This window comes from Ranitomeya imitator, chromosome 7, assembly GCF_032444005.1.
Source record: "Ranitomeya imitator isolate aRanImi1 chromosome 7, aRanImi1.pri, whole genome shotgun sequence".
Classification (NCBI taxonomy): domain Eukaryota; kingdom Metazoa; phylum Chordata; class Amphibia; order Anura; family Dendrobatidae; genus Ranitomeya; species Ranitomeya imitator.
In genome coordinates this window covers 86,136,594-86,159,945 of record NC_091288.1, presented here as the reverse complement: position 1 = coordinate 86,159,945, position 23,352 = coordinate 86,136,594, and the positions used below count along the sequence as shown (strand labels likewise).

Genomic DNA, 23,352 nt, shown 5'->3' with positions numbered 1-23,352 from the left:
TATGCATGACATCTTCCGAGAGTACCTGGATAAATTCCTGATTGTATACTTGGATGATATTTTGGTCTTTTCGGATGATTGGGAGTCTCATGTGAAGCAGGTCAGAATGGTGTTCCAGGTCCTGCGTGCTAATTCTTTGTTTGTGAAGGGGTCAAAGTGTCTCTTTGGTGTTCAGAAGATTTCATTTTTGGGGTTCATTTTTTCTCCTTCTACTATCGAGATGGACCCTGTTAAAGTTCAGGCCATTTATGATTGGACTCAGCCAACATCTCTGAAGAGTCTGCAGAAGTTCCTGGGCTCTGCTAATTTTTATCGTCGCTTCATCGCTAATTTTTCTAGCATTGCTAAACCGTTGACTGATTTAACCAAGAAGGGTGCTAATGTGGTCAATTGGTCTTCTGCTGCTGTGGAAGCTTTTCAGGAGTTGAAGCATCGTTTTTCTTCTGCCCCTGTGTTGTGCCAACCAGATGTTTCGCTTCCGTTCCAGGTCGAGGTTGATGCTTCCAAAATTGGAGCAGGGGCTGTTTTGTCGCAGAGAAGTTCTGATTGCTCGGTGATGAAACCATGCGCCTTCTTTTCCAGGAAATTTTCGCCTGCTGAGCGAAATTATGATGTTGGCAATCGAGAGTTGCTAGCCATGAAGTGGGCATTCGAGGAGTGGCGTCATGGCTACAAGCCCATAATCCAGTATTGGATTGGAATTCCATGTTGGTGTCCAGCTGGGGTTGTCAGGGGGTACATGGTGATGTTCCATTTCTGTCAATTTCATCATCCACCCCTTCTGAGGTTCCAGAGTTCTTGTCTGATTACCAGGATGTATTTGATGAGCCCAAGTCCGATGCCCTGCCTCCGCATAGGGATTGTGATTGTGCTATCAATTTGATTCCTGGTAGTAAATTCCCAAAAGGTCGACTGTTTAATTAATCCGTGCCTGAGCACACCGCTATGCGCAGTTATGTGAAGGAATCCCTGGAGAAGGGGAATATTCGCCCGTCATCGTCGCCATTAGGAGCAGGGTTCTTTTTTGTAGCCAAGAAGGATGGTTCGCTGAGACCGTGTATAGATTACCGCCTTCTTAATAAGATCACTGTTAAATTTCAGTACCCCTTGCCATTGTTATCTGATTTGTTTGCTCGGATTAAGGGGGCTAGTTGGTTCACTAAGATAGATCTTCGTGGTGTGTATAATCTGGTGAGAATCAGGCAAGGCGATGAATGGAAAACTGCATTTAATACGCCCGAGGGTCATTTTGAGTATCTAGTGATGCCGTTCGGACTTGCCAATGCTCCATCAGTGTTTCAATCCTTTATGCATGACATCTTCCGTGAGTACCTGGATAAATTCCTGATTGTGTACTTGGATGACATTTTGATCTTTTCGGATGATTGGGAGTCTCATGTGAAGCAGGTCAGAACGGTTTTTCAGGTCCTGCGTGCTAATTCTTTGTTTGTGAAGGGATCAAAGTGTCTCTTTGGTGTCCAGAAGGTTTCATTTTTGGGGTTCATCTTTTCCCCTTCTACTATCGAGATGGATCCGGTTAAGGTCCAAGCCATCCATGATTGGACTCAGCCGACATCTCTGAAAAGTCTGCAAAAGTTCCTGGGCTTTGCTAATTTTTATCGTCGCTTCATCTGCAATTTTTCTAGTGTTGCCAAACCATTGACCGATTTGACCAAGAAGGGTGCTGATTTGATCAATTGGTCTTCTGCTGCTGTGGAAGCTTTTCAAGAGTTGAAGCGTCGTTTTTCTTCTGCCCCTGTGTTGTGTCAACCAGATGTTTCGCTTCCGTTCCAGGTCGAGGTTGATGCTTCTGAGATTGGAGCAGGGGCTGTTTTGTCACAGAGAGGTTCTGGTTGCTCAGTGATGAAACCATGCGCTTTCTTTTCCAGGAAGTTTTCGCCTGCTGAGCGAAATTATGATGTGGGCAACCGAGAGTTGCTAGCCATGAAGTGGGCATTCGAGGAGTGGCGTCATTGGCTTGAAGGAGCTAAGCATCGCGTGGTGGTATTGACTGATCATAAGAACTTGACTTCTCGAGTCTGCCAAGCGCTTGAATCCTAGACAAGCTCGTTGGTCGTTGTTTTTTTGCCCGTTTTGACTTTGTGATTTCGTACCTTCCGGGCTCTAAAAATGTGAAGGCGGATGCTCTGTCTAGGAGTTTTGTGCCCGATTCTCCGGGCTTATCTGAGCCGGCGGGTATCCTCAAGGAAGGAGTAATTGTGTCTGCCATCTCCCCTGATTTGCGGCGGGTGCTGCAAAAATTTCAGGCTAATAAACCTGATCGTTGCCCAGCGGAGAAACTGTTTGTCCCTGATAGGTGGACGAATAAAGTTATCTCTGAACTTCATTGTTCGGTGTTGGCTGGTCATTCTGGAATCTTTGGTACCAGAGAGTTAGTGGCTAGATCCTTTTGGTGGCCCTCTCTGTCGCGGGATGTGCGTACTTTTGTGCAGTCCTGTGGGATTTGTGCTCGGGCTAAGCCCTGCTGTTCTCGTGCCAGTGGGTTGCTTTTGCCCTTGCCGGTCCCGAAGAGGCCTTGGACACATATCTCTATGGATTTTATTTCTGACCTTCCCGTTTCTCAAAAGATGTCAGTCATTTGGGTGGTCTGTGATCGCTTTTCTAAGATGGTCCATCTGGTACCCTTGTCTAAATTGCCTTCCTCCTCTGATTTGGTGCCTTTGTTCTTCCAGCATGTGGTTCGTATGCATGGCATTCCAGAGAATATTGTTTCTGACAGAGGTTCCCAGTTTGTTTCGAGGTTTTGGCGAGCCTTTTGTGGTAGGATGGGCATTGACTTGTCTTTTTCCTCGGCTTTCCATCCTCAGACTAATGGCCAGACCGAACGAACCAATCAGACCTTGGAAACATATCTGAGATGCTTTGTTTCTGCTGATCAGGATGACTGGGTGTCCTTTTTGCCTTTGGCTGAGTTCGCCCTTAATAATCGGGCCAGCTCGGCTACCTTGGTTTCGCCGTTTTTCTGCAATTCTGGGTTCCATCCTCGTTTCTCTTCAGGACAGGTTGAGTCTTCGGACTGTCCTGGTGTGGATACGGTGGTGGACAGGTTGCAGCAGATTTGGACTCAGGTAGTGGACAATTTGACCTTGTCCCAGGAGAAGGCTCAACTTTTCGCTAATCGCAGACGCTGTGTGGGTCCCCGACTTCGTGTTGGGGATCTGGTTTGGTTATCTTCTCGTCATATTCCTATGAAGGTTTCCTCTCCTAAGTTTAAACCTCGTTTTATTGGTCCGTATAGGATTTCTGAGGTTCTTAATCCTGTGTCTTTTCGTCTGACCCTTCCAGATTCTTTTTCCATACATAACGTATTCCATAGGTCATTGTTGCTGAGATACGTGGCACCTATGGTCCCATCTGTTGAGCCTCCTGCCCCGGTTTTGATGGAGGGGGAATTGGAGTATATTGTGGAGAAGATTTTGGATTCTCGTGTTTCAAGACGGAAACTCCAGTATCTGGTTAAATAGAAGGGTTATGCTCAGGAAGATAATTCCTGGGTTTTTGCCTCTGATGTCCATGCTCCCGATCTTGTTCGTGCCTTTCATGTGGCTCATCCTGGTCGGCCTGGGGGCTCTGGTGAGGGTTCGGTGACCTCTCCTCAAGGGGGAGGGGGTACTGTTGTGAATTCTGTGGCAGAGTTCACTCCTGTGGTCACAAGTGGTACTTCGGCTGATTCTCTCTGGGAGCTTCCGTTTGTGGAGGAAAGTGGTACTGCAGCTTCTGAGTTTCCTCCCTCAGGTGATCTGGTGAGGTCGTTAGCTGCTTCTCTACTTAACTCCACCTGATGCTTTGATCCATGCTTCCTGTCAATGTTCCAGTGTTGGACTTGTGTTTCTCTGGATCATTCCTGTGGCCTGCTGCTCTGCATAGCTAAGTGCTTCTTTGCTATTTGTTGCTATTTTTTCTGTCCAGCTTGTCTATTTGTTTTGCTGGAAGCTCTGGGACACAAAGGGTGTACCTCCGTGCCGTTAGTTCGGTACGGAGGGTCTTTTTGCCCCCTTTGCGTGGTTTTCTTTAGGGTTTTGTGTAGACCGCAAAGTTATCTTTCCTATCCTCGTTCTGTCTAGAATATCGGGCCTCACTTTGCTGAATCTATTTCATCCCTACGTTTGTCTTTTCATCTTACTCACAGTCATTATATGTGGGGGGCTGCCTTTTCCTTTGGGGTATTTCTCTGAGGCAAGGTAGGCTTATTTTTCTATCTTCAGGCTAGTTAGTTTCTCAGGCTGTGCCGAGTTGCATAGGGAGCGTTAGGCGCAATCCACAGCTGCCTCTAGTTGTGTTTGGAGAGGATCAGGAATTGCGGTCTACAGAGTTTCCACGTCTCAGAGCTCGTTCTATTATTTTGGGTTATTGTCAGATCACTGTATGTGCTCTGATCGCTATGTACATTGTGTTACTGAATTGCCTTTCATAACATTAGACCCCACAAGTCTAGTGCACTTACAGTGAAGGAAATAAGTATTTGATCCCTTGCTGATTTTGTAAGTTTGCCCACTGATAAAGACAAGAACAGTCTATAATTTTAAGGGTAGATTAATTTTAACATTGATAGATAGAATATCAAAAATAAAATCCAGAAAATCACATTGTATAAATTATATAAATTTATTTGCATTTTGCAGCGAGAAATAAGTATTTGATCCCTCTGGCAAACAAAACTTAGTACTTGGTGGCAAATCCCTTGTTGGCAAGCACAGCAGTCAGATGATTTTGTAGTTGATGAGGTTTGTGCACATGTCAGGAGGAATTTTGGCCCACTCCTCTTTGCAGATCATCTCTAAATCATTAAGATTTTGAGGCTATCGCTTGACAACTCAGAGCTTCAACTCCCTCCTTAAGTTTTCTATGGGATTAAGGTCTGGAGACTTTCTAGGTCACTCCATGACCTTAATGTGCTTCTTTTTGAGCCATTCCTTTGTTGCCGTGGCTGTATATTTTGGGTCATCGTCTTGCTGGAAGACCCAGCCACGACCACTTTTTTAATGTCCTGGTGGAGGGAAGGAGGTTGTCACTCAGGATTTTACAGTACATGGCTCCATCCATTCTCCCATTGATGCGGTGAAGTAGTACTGTGCCCTTAGCAGAGAAACACCCCAAAACATAATGTTTCCATCTCCATGCTTGACAGTGGGGACGGTGTTCTTTGGGTTATAGGCAGCATTTCTCTTCTTCCAAACATGGCGAGTTGAGTTAAAGCCAAAGACCTCCATTTTGGTCTCTTGACCACAGCACCTTCTCCCAATCACTCACAGAATCATCCAGGTGTGCAACGGCAAACTTCAGGCAGGCCTGCACATGTGCCTTTTTGAGCAGGGGACCTTGCGGGCACTGCAGTATTTTAAACCTTTGCGGCGTAATGTGTTAGCAATGGTTTTCTTGGTGACTGTGGTCCCAGCTGCCTTGAGATCATTAACAAGTCCCCCCGTGTAGTTTAGTCTGATCTCTCGCCTTCCTCATGATCAAGGATACCCCATGAGGTGAGATTTTGCATGGTACCCCAGGTCGATGTCGATTGACAGTCATTTTGTATTTCTTCCATTTTGTTATCTTACTATTGCAATGACAGTTGTCTCCTTCTCACCCAGCATCTTACTTATGGTTTTGAAGCCCATTCCAGCTTTGTGCAGGTTTATGATCTTGTCCCTGACATCCTTATAAAGCTCTTTGGTCTTGCCCATGTTGTAGAGGTTAGAGTCTGACTGATTTGAGTCTGTGGACAGGAGTCTTTTTTAAAGGTGACTATGTAAGACAGCTGTCTTTAATTCAGGTAACGAGTTGATTAGGAGCGTGTAACTGTAGGAGCCAGAAAATGGTTGGTAGGGGATCAAATACTTATTTCTCACTGCAAAATGCAAATACATTTATAGCATTTATACATTGAGATTTTCTGGGTTTTATTTTTGATATTCTATCTTTCGGTGTTAACCTACCCAACCCCTTTCTGACCTCGGACGGGATAGTACATCCGAGGTCAGATCCCCCGCTTTGACGCAGGGCTCCGGCGGTGAGCCCGCATCAAAGCCGGGACATGTCAGCTGTTTTGAACAGCCGACATGTGCCCGCAATAGCGGCGGGTGAAATCGCGATTCACCCGCCGCTATTAACTAGTTAAATGCCGCTGTCAAACGCTGACAGTGGCATTTAACCGGCGCTTCCGGCCATGCGGCCGGAAATTATCACATCGCCGACCCCCGTCACATGATCGGGGGTCAGCGATGCATCAGAATGGTAGCCATAGAGGTCCTTGAGACCTCTATGGTTACTGATCTCGGCTAGCTGTGAGCGCCACCCTGTGATCGGCGCTCATAGCAAGCCTGTTATTAAGCTACACAGCAGCGATTTGATGTTCGCTGCTATGTAGCAGAGCTGATCGAGTTGTGCCAGCTTCTGGCCTCCCATGGAGGCTATTGAAGCATGGCAAAAGTAAAAAAAAAAAGTAAAAAAAAAACGTGAAAAAAATTAAAAAATATAAAAGTTTAAATCACCCCCCTTTCGCCCCATTCAAAATAAATCACTAAAAAAAAAAATCAAACCTACATATATTTGGTATCACTGCGTTCAGAATTGCCCGATCTATCAATAAAAAAAAAGGATTAACCTGATCGCTAAACGGTGTAGAGAGAAAAAAATTTGAAACGCCAGAATTAAGTTTTTTTGGTCGCCGCGACATTGCATTAAAATGCAATAACGGGCGATCAAAAGAACGTATCTGCACCAAAATGGTATCATTAAAAACGCCAGCTCCGCACGCAACACATAAGCCCTCAACTGACCCCAGATCATGAAAAATGGAGACACTACAGGTATCGGAAAATGGCGCAATATTTATTTATTTTTTTTAGCAAAGTTTGGAATTTTTTTCACCACTTAGATAAAAGAGAACCTAGACATGTTAGGTGTCTATGAACTCGTAATGACCTGGAGAATGACAAAGGCAGGTCAGTGTTAGCATTTAGTGAACCTAGTAAAAAAGCCAAATCAAAAACAAGTGTGGGATTGCACTTTTTTTTGCAATTTCACCGCACTTGTAATTTTTTCCCCGTTTTCTAGTACAGAACGCTGCAGTTCAGCACAATAGTAGTGACATGCTGCGGAGAAAAAAAAAAGCTGCGTTTCGGTGCGGTATTTTCCGCAGCATGTGCACAACAAGTCTGCGGCTCCCATAGACTTACATTGGTTGTGCACTACACTGCGGATTTGATGCAATTCCGTACGGCAAAAAACGCTGCGGATCTGCAATCAAATCCGCAACGTGTGCACACAGCCTTAGCATTTAGTGACCCTAGCAAAAAGGCAAGCAAAAAACAAGTGTGGGATTGCACTTTTTTTTGCAATTTCACCGCACTTGTAATTTTTTTCCCGTTTTCTAGTACAGTACATGCTAAAACCAATGATGTCGTTCAAAAGTACAACTTGTTTCACAAAAATATAAGCCCTCACATGGCTATATTGATGGAAAAATAAAAAAGGTAATGGCTCTGGGAAGGACGGGAGCGAAAAACGAACACGGAAAAACGGAAAATCCCAAGGTCATGAAGGGGTTAAAATTATAGCCTGTTCATGTCTTTGTCAGAGAGCAAACTTACAAAATCAGCAAGGGATCAAATACTTATTTCCTTCACTGTATATTTAAAATTCATACCAAATTAGTTGTGTAATCCTTTGTGAAAATGTCTAATATTAAAATGAGTATTTCAACTTCAGTCAATGCAAAGAAGCAATACAATTTAAAGGCAATGTTCACAATCATTTTTTTTATTCTCTTTTTCTTTTTAAAATGGAAAATAAAGCAACATTACAATAAATATTAATTTAAGGTAGAGAAGAAATAAGTAAGTTTTATTGCAGGATCAAACTGTACAGTGATTTGCTATAGTTGCCTGTAATGAAGCTGTAGAAAAAAAAGGGTAGATTTTTTTTGAGTTATTGTAAGGTTGTTTGAGTTTTTATATCACATCAGTTGTGATTTTTTTTTTACTTTAGGGGGTTGGCAACAATAACTTTTTGTTGTAGGGTGAGGATGAAAAAGAATTAGCTTTTAGCTTTTATATGTTACAGGTTCCCGGAATAACATGTAGGAGCATGTCACCTAAACAATATGGAAAACATTACACAAAAAGTTCAAAAAATACAAATAATTGTTGAATCATTACCTTAGGGAGGCTGAAGCTAATATATTGAAGTAGTGGAATAATACTAATAAAGTACCAATAAATACAGTAAATATGTGCACACCAAAGGTGATTAGTGCATGCATTGTGGTTAGTCCGCCACTAGGTGGCACTGTAATAACATAATAAAGATGTCTGGGAAAACCAGGACTGCACCTCCAGAATAATTAGAGATAAATGATAAAAATAAAAAGATACAGAAAGCTAAGTATTACCACTCACTCCATATTTCCTATAGATGCCTGCACCATACTCCAAATAAGAGTGCACACCACCAAGTGGCGGCCCAATCTAGACCAGACAAATGCTACTCATTTGAGCTTGCAGGTAGGAGAATAAATTACGTTTTCAACTAACAAACAAGAACTGAAGATCCAAAAATAGCAATAAGACATCAAACCCAAAAGTGTCTGTGGGCTGTGCATTCACCGGTCTCCGTGATGTTTGCGCTGGGAATAAGGGGTGTGGGAACGAGATCCTGTGCATACCGCTATCCTCATTTATGAAGCTCTTCTCATAGCAGTCCTGAATCATTAGTTTCTAATAAATTTTCTTATGAATATAATATTTTATGTTTTCAAATGTAAAAATGAGCCCGCTACCTTCTATTTAGTGCAGAAAATGACAGCAGGTCAAATTGTTTTTTATTTGGTCTCCTATGACAGCACCATGCAAGAGGGGATCCGCCCTTCATGGACAGGAAACCTACAGACATAAAAGGGCAGCATTTCTCCCACGCATCAGTTGATTTCCTGTCCCTGACAGGAACCCTTTCCTTTCTGGTTATCCCCCTCGGAACCGTGACCCCTGGAGACTGAGGTCCTGGAGCTTATGGCATAAGGAAGTTTCTGGTGGAGGGTTTTACTCCCTCCTCTTTCTGATTCGGAAACCGGATGGCTCCTTCAGGACTATCATTAACCTTAGGGCTCTAAATAGGTTCTTGGTAGAGCGCCCCTTCAAGATGGAGTCTATTGGATCAACAATAAAGTTAGTCTTTAAAACCTGTTTTATGGCGGTGTTGGATCTAAAAGATGCGTACTGTCACGTGCCTATTCACGCAGATCATCAGCGGTTCCTCAGAATGGCAGTAGTCATAGGGGACTCGGTAAGGCATTTACAATTTAGGGCTCTCCCCTTTGGTCTTTCCGTGGCCCTTCGCGTTTTTACAAAGATAGTTGCCAAGGTCATGGCCCACTTACAGGAAACTAATATCCTGATTATTCCCTAAGTAAACAATTTTCTTATTGTAGGGAGGTCAGTGGATCATTGCTCAGCTCAGGTAGAGAGGACAATGTCTGCTCTGGAACGCTTGGGGTGGCTACTGAGCATTAAAAATTCTTAAAGGGAACCTGTCACCTGAATTTGGCGGGACCAGTTTTGGGTCATATGGGCGGAGTTTTCGGGTGTTTGATTCACCCTTTCCTTACCTGCTGGCTGCATGCTGGCCGAAATATTGGATTGAAGTTCATTCTCTGTCTTCCATAGTACACGCCTGCGCAAGGTAAGATTACTTTGCGCAGGCATGTACTACGGAGGACAGAGAATGAACTTCAATCCAATATTTCGGCCAGCATGCAGCCAGCAGGTAAGGAAAGGGTGAATCAAACACCTGAAAACTCCGCCCATATGACCCAAAACCAGTCCCGCCAAATTCAGGTGACAGGTTCCCTTTAACGACAACCCTTAAAAGTGCAGCAGTTTCTGGGGCTCATTCTGGTCTCAGATAGGCAAGAGGGTCGTCTGCCGCCTGATAAATTGGTTCACCTTTGGAATCAAGAATTGAGAGCATCAAACAATCCCACTATGTCCCTTAGGCGAGCTATGTCCCTGTTAGGTTCGAAAGCCTCCTGCGTCCCAGCAGTCCGGTGAGCGCAGTTCCGTGCAAGAACCTTACAATGAGAAACATTCACTGGAGTAGGTGGTAACTATACTGACCGCAAACCCTGATCTTAACACCGCAACTAGAAGTAGCCATGGGGTGTGCCTAACGAAATCTAGACACCTCGACACAGCCGGAGGACTAAATACCCCTATAGATGGAAATAGGAATTCTACCTTGCCTCAGAGCAGAACCCCAAAGAATAGGCAGCCCCCCACAAATATTGACTGTGAGTAGTAGAGGAAAAGACATATGCAGGCAGGAAACAGGATTTAGCAAAAGAGGCCACACTAGCTAAAATAGGAAAGGATAGGACAGGATACTAAGCGGTCAGTATTAAAATCCTTCCCAAAAATATCCACAGCAGAAAATACAAAAACTCCACCATCTAACTAAAGATGAGGAGCGTATATCTGAAACTCCAGAGAATCCAACAAGACTGAGAAAACACTGACACAGTCTAAGTTGGACAAGAGAAAACAAATGAATAGCACAGAATATAAGCACACTGCATGTGTGCCACAGAAAAAGAAACAGACACTTATCTTTGCTGAATTGGCAGCTAAGCAGGAGAAGCCAGAAAGAGATCCAACTCTTCACAAGAAACATTGACAACTGGCAAGGACTAATGAATCCTGCACACCTAAATATCCCAGTCAGAACTGCAATCAGCAGATACACCTGGCCAGGACTGCGACTCAGAGACAACTGCATTCCCACCTACAACCACTGGAGGGAACCCAAAAGCAGAATTCACAACAGTCATCATGTCAGGATCCTCTCCTACAATTGGCTTACGGTGGCCTACATCAACCACCAGGGTGGAAATTGGTTCAGCTCCCTAATGGAAGTGGCAGAGCAGATATTGTAAATAGCAGAGGAACATTTTCTGTCTTTGACAGCTCTGCACGTAACAGGAAAGGAAAACATCAGGGCAGACTTTTTAAGACGCAACCTACTAAGGCAGGGAGAATGGACACTGAAAAGTGCTGTCTTCGACCAGATTGTGCAGATGTTGGAGTCAGCCAGACATAAACCTCTTTGCAACTAGGAAGAACAGAAAAGTGAGACTGTTCTGTTCTCTCAACCCCAGAGAGAAGCCACTGGTGGTAGATGCCTTCTTAATAAAGTGAGACTTCAACCTGAGTTATGCCTTTCCCCCTTTGCCCTTTTACCTCTAGTGGTGAGGAAGATCAGTGAGGACAGGGCAAGAATTATAGTGATCAGTGAGGACAGGGCAAGAATTATAGTGATTTCCCCCTTTTGGCCGAGAAGGGCGTGGTTCTCGTGGCTAAGGGCCATGCCTGTCTCTGATCCGTGGATGCAACCGGAGCTTCCGTATCTCCTCTCCCAGGGGCCAGTTTACCATCCACGAGTGGAGGGGGGCTTCACCTGACAGCGTGGAATTTGAGAGGTTGTACTGTGGGATAAGGGATTTTCCCCTAATGTAATAGACACTCTCCTAAAGAGTAGGAATGCAGTCATGACCAGGATCTACGCCAGGGACCTGGAGGAAATTTCTAGATACCGCAGAATTTAGAATCGGGGAGGGGGTTTTGATAGGTCAAATTCTGGAGTTCCTTCAAAAAGGTCTGGAAATGGGTCTTTCCACGAGTTCCCTTATGTGTCAGGCCTGGGGGCCTTATTTAGCTGTGACATCGCGGGTGGCCAGATTTATTCAAGCATCAAGTAGATCTAGGCCCATACGTAAATAAAGGGTTATGCCGTGGGACTTTAAATTTTTTTCTCACAGCCATGACAGATCTCCCGTTTGAGCCCATTATCTCAGCTTCTGTAAAGGTGCTCTCCCTTAAGGTGGCCTTCTTGTTTGTTTGCTTTTCATGATTCCATAATTTTTTCCTCAGAATTGAGTGACTCCATAATTTTTCCCCTATTCTTGGTTAAAAAAGTAACCATTAGTGACTACCACATTTTTTGTTCTTCATTTCTTTTAGTGTTTCTTAAAGCCAGAAAGTTGCAATTTTAAATGACTTCAGTTTTGTGCCATGTCTGTGATCTGCTTTTTTTCTACAAAATTAAACAACTGAATGAACATCCTCCAAGGCCGGTGATTCCATAATTTTTGCCATTGGTTATAATAGTTCTCCCTTCCTTCATCCCCAATCCTACTAACCAGAAAGAAATGAAGCTTCATACTGTAGATGTTAGGAGGTGCCTGTTGGAGTATTTATCGATCACTAATCCTTGGAAGAGGGATAATTCCTTGTTTGTGTCTTTCCAGGGAGCCAGGAAGGGGCTTAGGGTGTCAAAAAGTACTTTGGCTAGGTGGATTAGGGAGGCTAATTTATTAGCATATACATCGAGTGGCAGGCCGGCACCGAAGGGTCTAAGGGCACATTCCATTCGAGCCATGGCAACCTCTTGGTTGGAGAGGTGACAGAAAAAAAGACTCGCACGTCCAAACTAGTGTGAATAGGTGCATACCAGGAGCAGCTACCTCCATACATAAATATACAAAAAAGGTTGCACTCTATCGTGCAAAAGCATGTCTAATATGAAATATATGAAATATGAATAGCAAAATGGCTTTTGAACATTAGGAAAATATTTAAGAGACGCTTTGCACAGAATTTGATATAATCAAATAGTGTGAGCCCATCAACCAATCGTCAAGGTGGTCTCATAAAACTGATGGGTCCCTGATCTCCCTGTCCAAATGTGAACACTTACCGAAGGCCAATGTCTGTATGCCTGGGTGAATGTGGACACCTCTGTTCAGCAAAGCCTACATATGGGTTGACCGGGACCAAGTGTGATGAGATGCAATTAAAAACCACATGGTGATGGGAGGAGTGCGCAGTCAGTCAGCTAACATAGAAATGACAGAAAAAAAGACTCGCGCATCCAAACTAGTGTGAATAGGTGCATACCAGGAGCAGCTACCTCCATGCATAAATATACAAAAAAGGTTGCACTCTATCGTGCAAAAGCATGTCTAATATGAAATATATGAAATATGAATAGCAAAATGGCTTTTGAACATTAGGAAAATATTTAAGAGACGCTTTGCACAGAATTTGATATAATCAAATAGTGTGAGCCCATCAACCAATCGTCAAGGTGGTCTCATAAAACTGATGGGTCCCTGATCTCCCTGTCCAAATGTGAACACTTACCGAAGGCCAATGTCTGTATGCCTGGGTGAATGTGGACACCTCTGTTCAGCAAAGCCTACATATGGGTTGACCGGGACCAAGTGTGATGAGATGCAATTAAAAACCACATGGTGATGGGAGGAGTGCGCAGTCAGTCAGCTAACATAGAAATGACAGAAAAAAAGACTCGCACATCCAAACTAGTGTGAATAGGTGCATACCAGGAGCAGCTACCTCCATACATAAATATACAAAAAAGGTTGCACTCTATCGTGCAAAAGCATGTCTAATATGAAATATATGAAATATGAATAGCAAAATGGCTTTTGAACATTAGGAAAATATTTAAGAGACGCTTTGCACAGAATTTGATATAATCAAATAGTGTGAGCCCATCAACCAAACGTCAAGGTGGTCTCATAAAACTGATGGGTCCCTAATCTCCCTGTCCAAATGTGAACACTTACCGAAGGCCAATGTCTGTATGCCTGGGTGAATGTGGACACCTCTGTTCAGCAAAGCCTACATATGGGTTGACCGGGACCAAGTGTGATGAGATGCAATTAAAAACCACATGGTGATGGGAGGAGTGCGCAGTCAGTCAGCTAACATAGAAATGACAGAAAAAAAGACTCGCACTTGGTTGATGGGCTCACACTATTTGATTATATCAAATTCTGTGCAAAGCGTCTCTTAAATATTTTCCTAATGTTCAAAAGCCATTTTGCTATTCATATTTCATATATTTCATATTAGACATGCTTTTGCATGATAGAGTGCAACCTTTTTTGTATATTCTTGGTTGGAGAGGTCGGAGGTCTCAATCGACCAGATATATAAGGTAGCTACATGGTCTTCTCCTTCCGCCTTTTATAATCATTATAGGTTAGATATTGGTGCCTCCTCTAATCTCACCTGTGGTATAAGGGTGCTGCAGGCTGTAGTCCTTCCCTAAGGAAAATTATTACCTCTCTGTAATTCTCTTGTGGTGCTGTCATGGGAGACCGAATAAAGTCTTAGTTACTTACCGGTAACAGTATTTTTCAGAGCCCATGACAGCACCCTTAGATTCCCTACCTTCACGTGTGGGTGTGCACTCCCTCCTCTTGTAAGTTTTCAAGTGCGTGAAATTGTTGGGTGTTAGGGTATTGTATATTTTTCTGCCATTAACCATGGAGGGCTCCGAAAAATACTGTTACAGGTACTTAAATAAAACTTTTGCTCTGAGTTTTGCTTCACGTGGTTATAATTTCTCTGGAGTCAGGTCATATATTTCTGTTCATACACAACAGCTTAGGACGTGTTCAGTATTTTTATTTCAATCATTTTTATAGAATTCTTTGAAGATAAATATGGGAAAGGGACATGGGGATAAGGAACAATATTTATTAATTATACAAATAATCATAAGGGAAGGAAAGAAAGGGGATAACTTGGTGTATACAGTTGTGATAAGATACATCGTACAAACAACTACATATAAAACAACGATAACTTATATAGAATTGTAACCAATTGTAAAGATTTTCCTAAAGTTCAGATAAATATAATGATAAATAGTATTCCAAAATAGCACTAAGACTGTTGCGTTAAACAAGAGGCACAGTCCCAAAAATCCCATTTTTTTGTGTATTTTTTTTATATAAATTATTTACTAAGGCATATCTATATTCTAAGGATTTGTGAAGGGAGACTGTTTCAAGAATATCTGAGAATTTAGGTATAACAGCTTTTTTCTAGTAAAAAGCTATTGAAACTTTACTACCAAAAAAATATGGATCAGAACACATCTGTCCAAATGTGAAAGAAATGCGAGCATGTCTTGAAATTTTTATATATTTCCAGTATATCAATGTGCCTGTATAAATCCTATTTTAAAATGTTCGTTAAATGATATTATACCCCCACCAGACTGGCTCATATTAATCATGATCACTCCTTGCTTTGTTGGAGGAACTGTGGACAATTGGGTAATCTATTCCATATCTTCTGGACATTTTAAAATAGGATTTATACAGGCACATTGATATACTGGAAATATATGAAAATTTCAAGACATGCTCACATTTCTTTCACATTTGGACAGATGTGTTCTGATCCATATTTTTTGGTAGTAATGTTTCAAAGGTCCAAATCTTCCATATTTAACAAAAGAAGAGCCATCTGAGGAGATAGAATTACATTTCTTTTGAGTAAATTGTTGCTAAAAGACGACACTGGGGTCCAAAGTTCCTTAATTTTTGGACAATTCCAGAACATATGGAATAGATTACCCAATTGTCCACAGTTCCTCCAACAAAGCAAGGAGTGATCATGATTAATATGAGCCAGTCTGGTGGGGGTACAATACCATTTAACCAACATTTTAAAATAGGATTTATACAGGCACATTGATATACTGGAAATATATGAAAATTTCAAGACATGCTCACATTTTCTTGAGAAAAAGTGTTTTTTTAAAACGGTTTTACATCAGTATTTCTAAACCAAAATCAAGAGTGAAACAATTGAAGGTAAAGTATAATAGAAACACGTCACCACTTCTGCATTTATCACCCACTCCTGGTTTTGGCTTACAAATACTGATGTAAAATACTGACCAAATACTGAATGTATGAACATCGACTTAAAGGGAATCATTGTGCTGATTGCACACTGCCATGATTCTGCAGATTTTTCTTTTCAGCACAGAAAACCCTTTAAAGGGCCTCTGTCACCCCCTCCAGCCGTTATAAACTAAAAGAGCCACATTGTGCAGCAATAATGCTGCATTCTAACAAGGTGGCTCTTTTAGTTTTTGGTGCAGTTATTGCCAAAATAAAGCGTTTTATAATTTCACCAAAATACCTTTCTTTAGCCAGGGAGGCAGGTCTTAACCCACCTGCTGGAAACGCCACACTGCCGTCACTCAAATCTTCAGGGGTGCCGGGAGCCGCCCCCTCTGCGCTGTTTTCCCATGAAATCCGGCGCCTGCACTGTTTAGTACTGGCTGGTGCAGGCGCAGTCTGAAAGACTGCATATGAGGTCAGACGGCCAGAGCTCCCTGCGCCTGCACCAGCCAGTACTAAACAGCGCAGGCGCCGGATTTCATGGGAAAACAGTGCGGAGGGGCGGCGCCCGGCGCCCCAGAGGATTTGAGTGACGGCAGTGTGGCGTTTCCAGCAGGGGGGTAAAGACCTGCCTCCCTGGCTAAAGAAAGGTACTTTGGAGAAATTATAAAACGCTTTATTTTGGCAATAACTGCACCAAAAACTAAAAGAGCCACCTTGTTAGAATGCAGCATTACTGCTGCACAAGGTGGCTCTTTTAGTTTATAACGGCTGGAGGGGGTGTCAGAGGCCCTTTAAAGGAAAAAAAACATGTGGATTGAATGTCACGCTGCTGATTTTTAATCCTGTGTCATGCCCTAGTTCTGGCTAATTTGTATGGATTTTATGAATTACATTGGAATGAAGAAGTTCCAATCGCAGATCTCATGTAGATGTCCAGTGGAAATTTTGTGCAGTGTGTGGACAAAGTCTTATTCTCCTTCTACTGGAAGAGGCAGACCAAGTAGCTCCAGAAACTCAAAATAAGAGAAAACCCAGGGTCTGGAGATGCCTTGAGTTTGGTCCATGCCCACTGATTCCTTCATAAGCCCTCGATTAAACTGCAGCTGTTGCTCCAGAGCAGCCGTTTGCCTGTGAAAATAAATGATGTATTAGCCCTCCACAAACGTCTACGTAACATTTCTAAAGGATCCCATGAATTGTCCATCACTGCAGAGAATCGGTAACATTATTCTATACTCATAGAGAGTGGAACACATGGAAAAGCATGACATCTTCACGCTCCTACCACCCAAAGCACACTGGGGCGCTATCTCATTTTCATAACTCAAGGACATTTTCTACATCCCTGGTCACTAATATTGCTGCACCTTTGGAGACCCCTTCCTTGTGCAGGGGTGAATGACCCTGAAAATGGGGGTAAGGCCAACCTGCCATGCCAACCTCTCCAGGTTCCTCGTAGCAGCTGCAGGATTTGCCTTCATTGCAGTCATACCCTAGCCTACACTCGATGACCTTCGTTTTTAATAGCATTTGGAGATCCATTACAGCATTTATTTTTTTAAACATGATCAATAATGGCATCCCAGACCTCGGATGGGTGATTATTACATATAATGATGGTTAATAAGCCCCCAATACTGCTGGGTACATGATAACTAAGGTGCTTATCCTCATAAATTAGTATTAGCGGAAACAAAGCTGTCCCTGTTGTATCAATGGAGAGCGCACAGTTCTGGTCTGAACTGTCAATCATTCTTGACCTAACGTCTAACCTAATGTGAGACACTCCCTTTAATTAGACATCTATATTTTACAAAAGTATATCCTGCCACAAGACAATAAAATCAGCAAGATGACGTGTCCTCCACGTTCACACTCTTACTTCGCCAATAGTTGAGCTTGTCTCTGAGCTTCTTCCATTAGAGCCCTGGCTTCTTCCTCCGCCTTCAGTCTCCTCTCCTCTGCTTCCCTTTTGGCCTGTTCCTCTCTTTCCCGCTTTTTTCGGTAGTATTCCTCTCTCTCCTCTGCTTCCATCTCTAGAAGTCGCAGTCGTTCTTCTGCCTCTAAACGTTCCTGTTCTTTCTGCCTTTGACGTTCCAGTTCTGACACAATCAAAAATGCAGAATATTGGAAGTTTTGGGGGAACAGTTTACTCATCCCTCAACCTACAGTAGTTATTTCCCTACTGTCAGCAGCCATGTCCACAGTATCACTTCTAACAAGAAATAGTAAGTACAGAAAACTTTTGCAGGTGGATGAAGCTGTATGAGGCTTTGTTGTAATGAATTGTACTTGTGTGGTGCATCTATATTAGCATCCATGCTATATCACCTCCGGCTACGCACTCCTATATAGACTTACAGGCCATCTTACCTATTCTTTCCAATTCCTCGTGCTGTTTCCGCCTCTGAATTTCTTGCATCTTGCGGCGATGTTCCTCTTGCTGTTGTCTCGCTCGCTCTAGCGCTTGCTGTTCCAGCTGCATTTTGCAGGCTCTCTCCTGCTCCTGCTGCTGCTTTTCTTTTTCCTCTTGCTCCTTCCGCAGACTGTGAGGACATCAGTGTAGATGTTAATGGCTATTATTACTGACACTCAGCAAATTAATCCATCAGGACTATGAGTGTATAATATGTATATAGTATATACCCTGGATAGCCACACGCTATTAGACACTTATTGCATTGGACCTCATGTGTCCTGCAGCGATTCACCATAGTATAGATTTCACTAGGTGTTCTGTAGGAGTATTGCCCTATGTGGACAGGAAAGATTTTGGCAGTTGCCACAAATTAGATGGAGATGCTGACATGCTCTGAATAGACCATTGTACCTTGGTCAGCCACAAGGCTTAGGTAAGCCCTTCTGCACAAATGTCCCACCACAGGTATCAGAGGAGTCAGGCTGTGCCAAGAAAACATTTCTCACACCTTTACTCCATCTGCACCAACCTCAGCTGTTGAGTCATGGTGCGTGTGACAAAATATGACCCTCTAGTCATCATCATGTCCAGACCAGGCACTGAGCACGAGCAGTGGAAAAACATTACCTGTCTGTTACCTCCTTCTGATGGCCAGTCACAATTTGGCACAAGCATCATTACTTAAACAGTAACCTACATTTACATTTTTTTCACAAATCAATAGTACACATGAAAATAAGAAACTTTGTAATATATCTCATCAGAGAAATCCGCTTATTTCTTGTCCTGGACTGATATTTCACTCTCAAAATTCTCCATTCGAGAGTAAAAGATCAGTCGAGAAGGAGAAAGAAGCAGATGTCTCTGATAAGATGGATGACAAAGTTGCTTATTTTCATGTGAACTATTGGTTTATAAAAATGAAAACATTTACGCTTTAACAGTTCAGGCTGGTGGATGTGTGGCAATGGTGTGGGGAAATGATTCCCGGGCAATGGTCCTCACTGGTCGTCTGCTGTATTACGCCATCTATGATGAGCAAAGATGAATTGTGAGTGCGGACACGATAGTCGGAGTACCGGTGTCGTACTTGGCCACAATTTGCTGGACTGTACACTACTTGTTCGTCAGAAAATTATTAACATCTGCCTCAGACCACTTTCATCAACAAGTTGGGGATTTTGTGAATGTCATCTTCTGCTAGATGTTTTCCCTGATCACATAATTCCCAATATACTTTCCACTCTGTAACACATGGAGGCCCGGCCTCTTGGGCAGGTTTTACTATAATGATAGAGGCTAGTCTACCACGGACGGACATGCCACGTTCAAATTCAATCAGGTTTCTTAATTTTTCCACGTGGATTCACACAAACTGATCCACAGAAAACGTACTTGATGTTACGCTGTTGACGGTATGGAGTCATGTGTGTAATTTCTACACAGGGTGGACATCCGAGCCAAGATACTGATACTGACAATCTCAAATTCACCATTTCATTTAAAAACCTTTTATTTCAATTTAATTGAAAATGTTTTTACATATTACGTAGATTCCCACGCTTAAAAAAAAAAAAAAACAGTGAAGGGAAAATAAGTAATGTAAAAACATTCCTATTAAAATTGAATAAAAAAGTTGATATTTTTACAAATCACATATATTTTTTATTGATATCAAGAATGCAATAATAATACAAAAGCTATGAACACTTCTATTTTTGAAAATATTCTTACATGTTTTCCATATCTGTCTAATACTTTTGCTCAGTCCTGCATATTAAAGGGGTTGTCCACCACTAGGACAACTTCTTCTTGATCAAAATGTTTGGCCCTCATAAAATAATAAAGCCTATACTCCGCTCCGGTGTCGGCTCCGTTCCTGTGGTGTCGACAGTCGCTCTGCTTGGGGCTCTCATGTGGTGTTGTGACACGTGACACCGGCAAACAATCAGAGGTGGCATCATTGCACCACCTTCCGACTTATCGAACAGGAAGTCCAGGATCAGCTGCAGCCTGTGCTGATTGGGCACCGGCGTCACGTAAAGCAACACAACACGAAGGCCCCGGGGAGAGCGACTGCCGATACAGCGAGAACGGCGCCAGCACGAGAGGTGACTTGAAACGTTATTATTTTATCGGGGCCAAATGAGGGGTATGATAAGATGCTGTCCAAGTAGGCTTTAAGTTAACCACAAGATGCTATATGAGGTCATAAATATACACTAATAGCACCCAATAGAAGTTCAAACAATACTACACAACTAACACCTTCTCTCTGTACATATTCTTAACTAGATTAAAATGATAGTTATTTTTCTCCCATTCCTAGCTCGATAAACTATGTTGCTGAGATAGTAAAATATAGGCAAAAATAGCAAATAAATATAAAGTAACAGAGAATAAATAGAGTACAACTTTTAACATACGGGCATCACAGCAGGGAGGACATGAAAATGCCTGGATGCAAGTTTCGCTGTGTCTCTATGCTTTGTCAGGTGTGGTGAAAGGCATGTTGAGGCGTTCTAGTGACTTATGTCATTTTAGTTGTGTATTATATTTTGAACTTTTATGGGGCACTAGGAGTGTATATTTATGGCTAAAGTATGAGGTTTCCACAGTGCTGCCCCAACAAAGTATGATGCCCACACGGTGAAGAACTCACAGTACAATTCCCTCACAGCCACCCACACACGATGATGTCCCCAGTGTGTCAGTATTCATCTACAGGCAAGTTATCAGTACACTATAATCCAAATATTAATGGGTTTGGATACACTCTAATATGAAACACAGAGGGATACAAATATAGTGTCAAGAATGAGCCCATAGGAACATATGAAGAAGATCTGTGGGTCAACACCGCACCTTGGTACACACACCCTAATTTTGAACAAAATTATGGTGTTTTATAGAGTAGGTACAGATAGGAAATTCATTGTGATTCATTAGGAGAGAACTGTGGGAAACAGAAAAGAATCAAGTCTTACTGTTCGTCTGATATTGGGCCTATAACAACTTTCCATTCCTCCTTAATATTGAGGGAATATGATGTAAGGATTTCTGACAGAAGATATTTGTATACTAAGAAAATGATCCGTGTTGTTCCACCCATTTCAGCTATGGTTGTAAATAATATGGAGACAGTAAGGCCTCTTTTCCACTTGTGAGAAAAAAAACGGTCCGATTTACGGACCGAAAAAACGGATGTAACGTCTGTGTCATGCGAGTGTCATGCGATTTTTTTATCGCAACATCCGTATGACATCCGTATTGCTGTCCGATTTTTATGCACGGTTCTCCTTTGAAAAGCTGATAATTCCGCGCAGTGTACAGTAAAACCACACTGACAGCTTAGATTAGAGTAGATATATACACATAGAATAGGTATATATACATATATATGTCAGGGAGACACCTATATATATATTTATATTTAATGCAGCGCTAGATAGCTTAAAAGCCGGTAATTCAAATGCCGACTTTTGCTATCTCCTTCACAAACCCGACATGATATGAGACATGGTTTACATACAGTAAACCATCCCATATCCCCTTTTTTTGCATATTCCACACTACTAATGTTAGTAGTGTGTATGTGCAAAATTTGGGCGCTCTAGCTACTATATTTAAGGGTTAAATCGCGGAAAATATTGGCGTGGGCTCCCGCGCCATTTTCTCCGCCAGAGTGGTAAAGCCAGTGACTGAGGGCAGATCTTAATAGCCTGGAGAGGATCCACTGTTGTGAATTCTGTTATCGAACTCCCTCCTGTGGTCATGAATGGTACTTCGGCGAGTTCTGTCCATGGACTCCCTCTGGTGGCTGTGAGTGGAGCTGCTGCTTCTGAGGTTCCTTCCACAGGTGACTTAGTTTATTCTTTGGCTGGCTGCTCTATTTAACTCCACTCAGATCGTTACTCCATGCCAGCGGTCAATGTTCTTGTACTGGTTCAGTTCGCTATTGGATCTTTCTGGTGACCTGTCTACTCCAGCAGAATCTAAGTCCCTGCTAGTTAATTATTTGTTCATTGTTTTCTTGTCCAGCTTGCTATCATGATTTTGCCTTGCTAGCTGGAAGCTCTGGGATGTAGAGTGGCACCTCCGCACCGTGAGTCGGTGCGGAGGTCTTTTTGCACACTCTGCGTGGTCTTTTTGTAGTTTTTTGTGCTGACCGCAAATATACCTTTCCAATCCTCAGTCTGTTTAGTTAGTCTGGCCTCCTTTGCTGAAACCTGTTTCATTTCTGTGTTTGTGACTTTCATCTTAACTCACAGTCAATATATGTGGGGGGCTGCCTTTTCCTTTGGGGAATTTCTCTGAGGCAAGGTAGGCTTATTTTCTATCTCTAGGGCTAGTTAGCTCTTAGGCTGTGAAGAGGCGTCTAGGCAGAGTTAGGTACGCTCCACGGCTATTTCTAGTGTGTGTGATAGGATTAGGGGTTACGGTCAGCAGAGCTCCCACTTCCCAGAGCTTGTCCTGTGTTAGTTTAACCATCAGGTCGTTCCGGGTGCTCCTAACCACCAGGTCCATAACAGTACAGCTGGCCCAAAGTGTTAATGCATCTCAATAGAGGGATAAGAGAAGTTCTGAGACCATTTTTTTTTTCTCTGCAGTGTGTTTTGTCTTTCTTTTCCCCTTAACCTCTGGGTGGTTCAGGACACAGGTGTAGATATGGCATTCAAGGTCTGTCCTCTTGTGTGGATCATCTCACTGCAAGGGTGCAAAACATTCAAGATTTTGTGGTTCAGAATCCGATGTTAGAGCCTAGAATTCCAATTCCTGATTTGTTTTCTGGGGATAGATCTAAGTTCCTGAATTTCAAAAATAATTGTAAACTGTTTCTTGCTTTGAACCCCCGCTCCTCTGGTGACCCCGTTCAACAAGTAAAAATCATTATTTCTTTGTTGCGTGGTGACCCTCAAGACTGGGCATTTTCCCTTGCGCCAGGAGATCCTGCATTGCGTGATGTAGATGTGTTTTTTCTGGCGCTTGGATTGCTTTATGATGAACCAAATTCAGTGGATCAGGCAGAGAAAATCTTGCTGGCTTTGTGTCAGGGTAAGGATGAAGCGGAGGTATATTGTCAGAAGTTTAGAAAGTGGTCTGTGCTTACTCAGTGGAATGAGTGTGCCCTGGCGGCAATTTTCAGAAAGGGTCTTTCTGAAACCCTTAAGGATGTCATGGTGGGATTTCCCAC

General features: G+C 42.7%; 1 protein-coding gene across 3 annotated transcripts in view; it reads right to left on the bottom strand.

Annotated features, from left to right (window-relative positions):
• Positions 1–16,508: 16,508 nt before the first annotated feature.
• KIAA2012 (KIAA2012 ortholog) overlaps positions 16,509–23,352 on the bottom strand; it is a 401,298-nt gene continuing 394,454 nt past the window's right edge. For all 3 annotated transcript variants that reach the window (XM_069733571.1, XM_069733572.1, XM_069733570.1), the window contains 3 exons: positions 18,113–18,285; positions 17,622–17,841; positions 16,509–16,867 (listed from right to left, as the gene is read on the bottom strand). In XM_069733571.1, the coding sequence (XP_069589672.1) occupies positions 16,708–16,867; positions 17,622–17,841; positions 18,113–18,285 (553 nt within the window). In that variant the 3' untranslated portion in view covers positions 16,509–16,707. The remainder of the gene's footprint in view (positions 16,868–17,621; positions 17,842–18,112; positions 18,286–23,352) is intronic.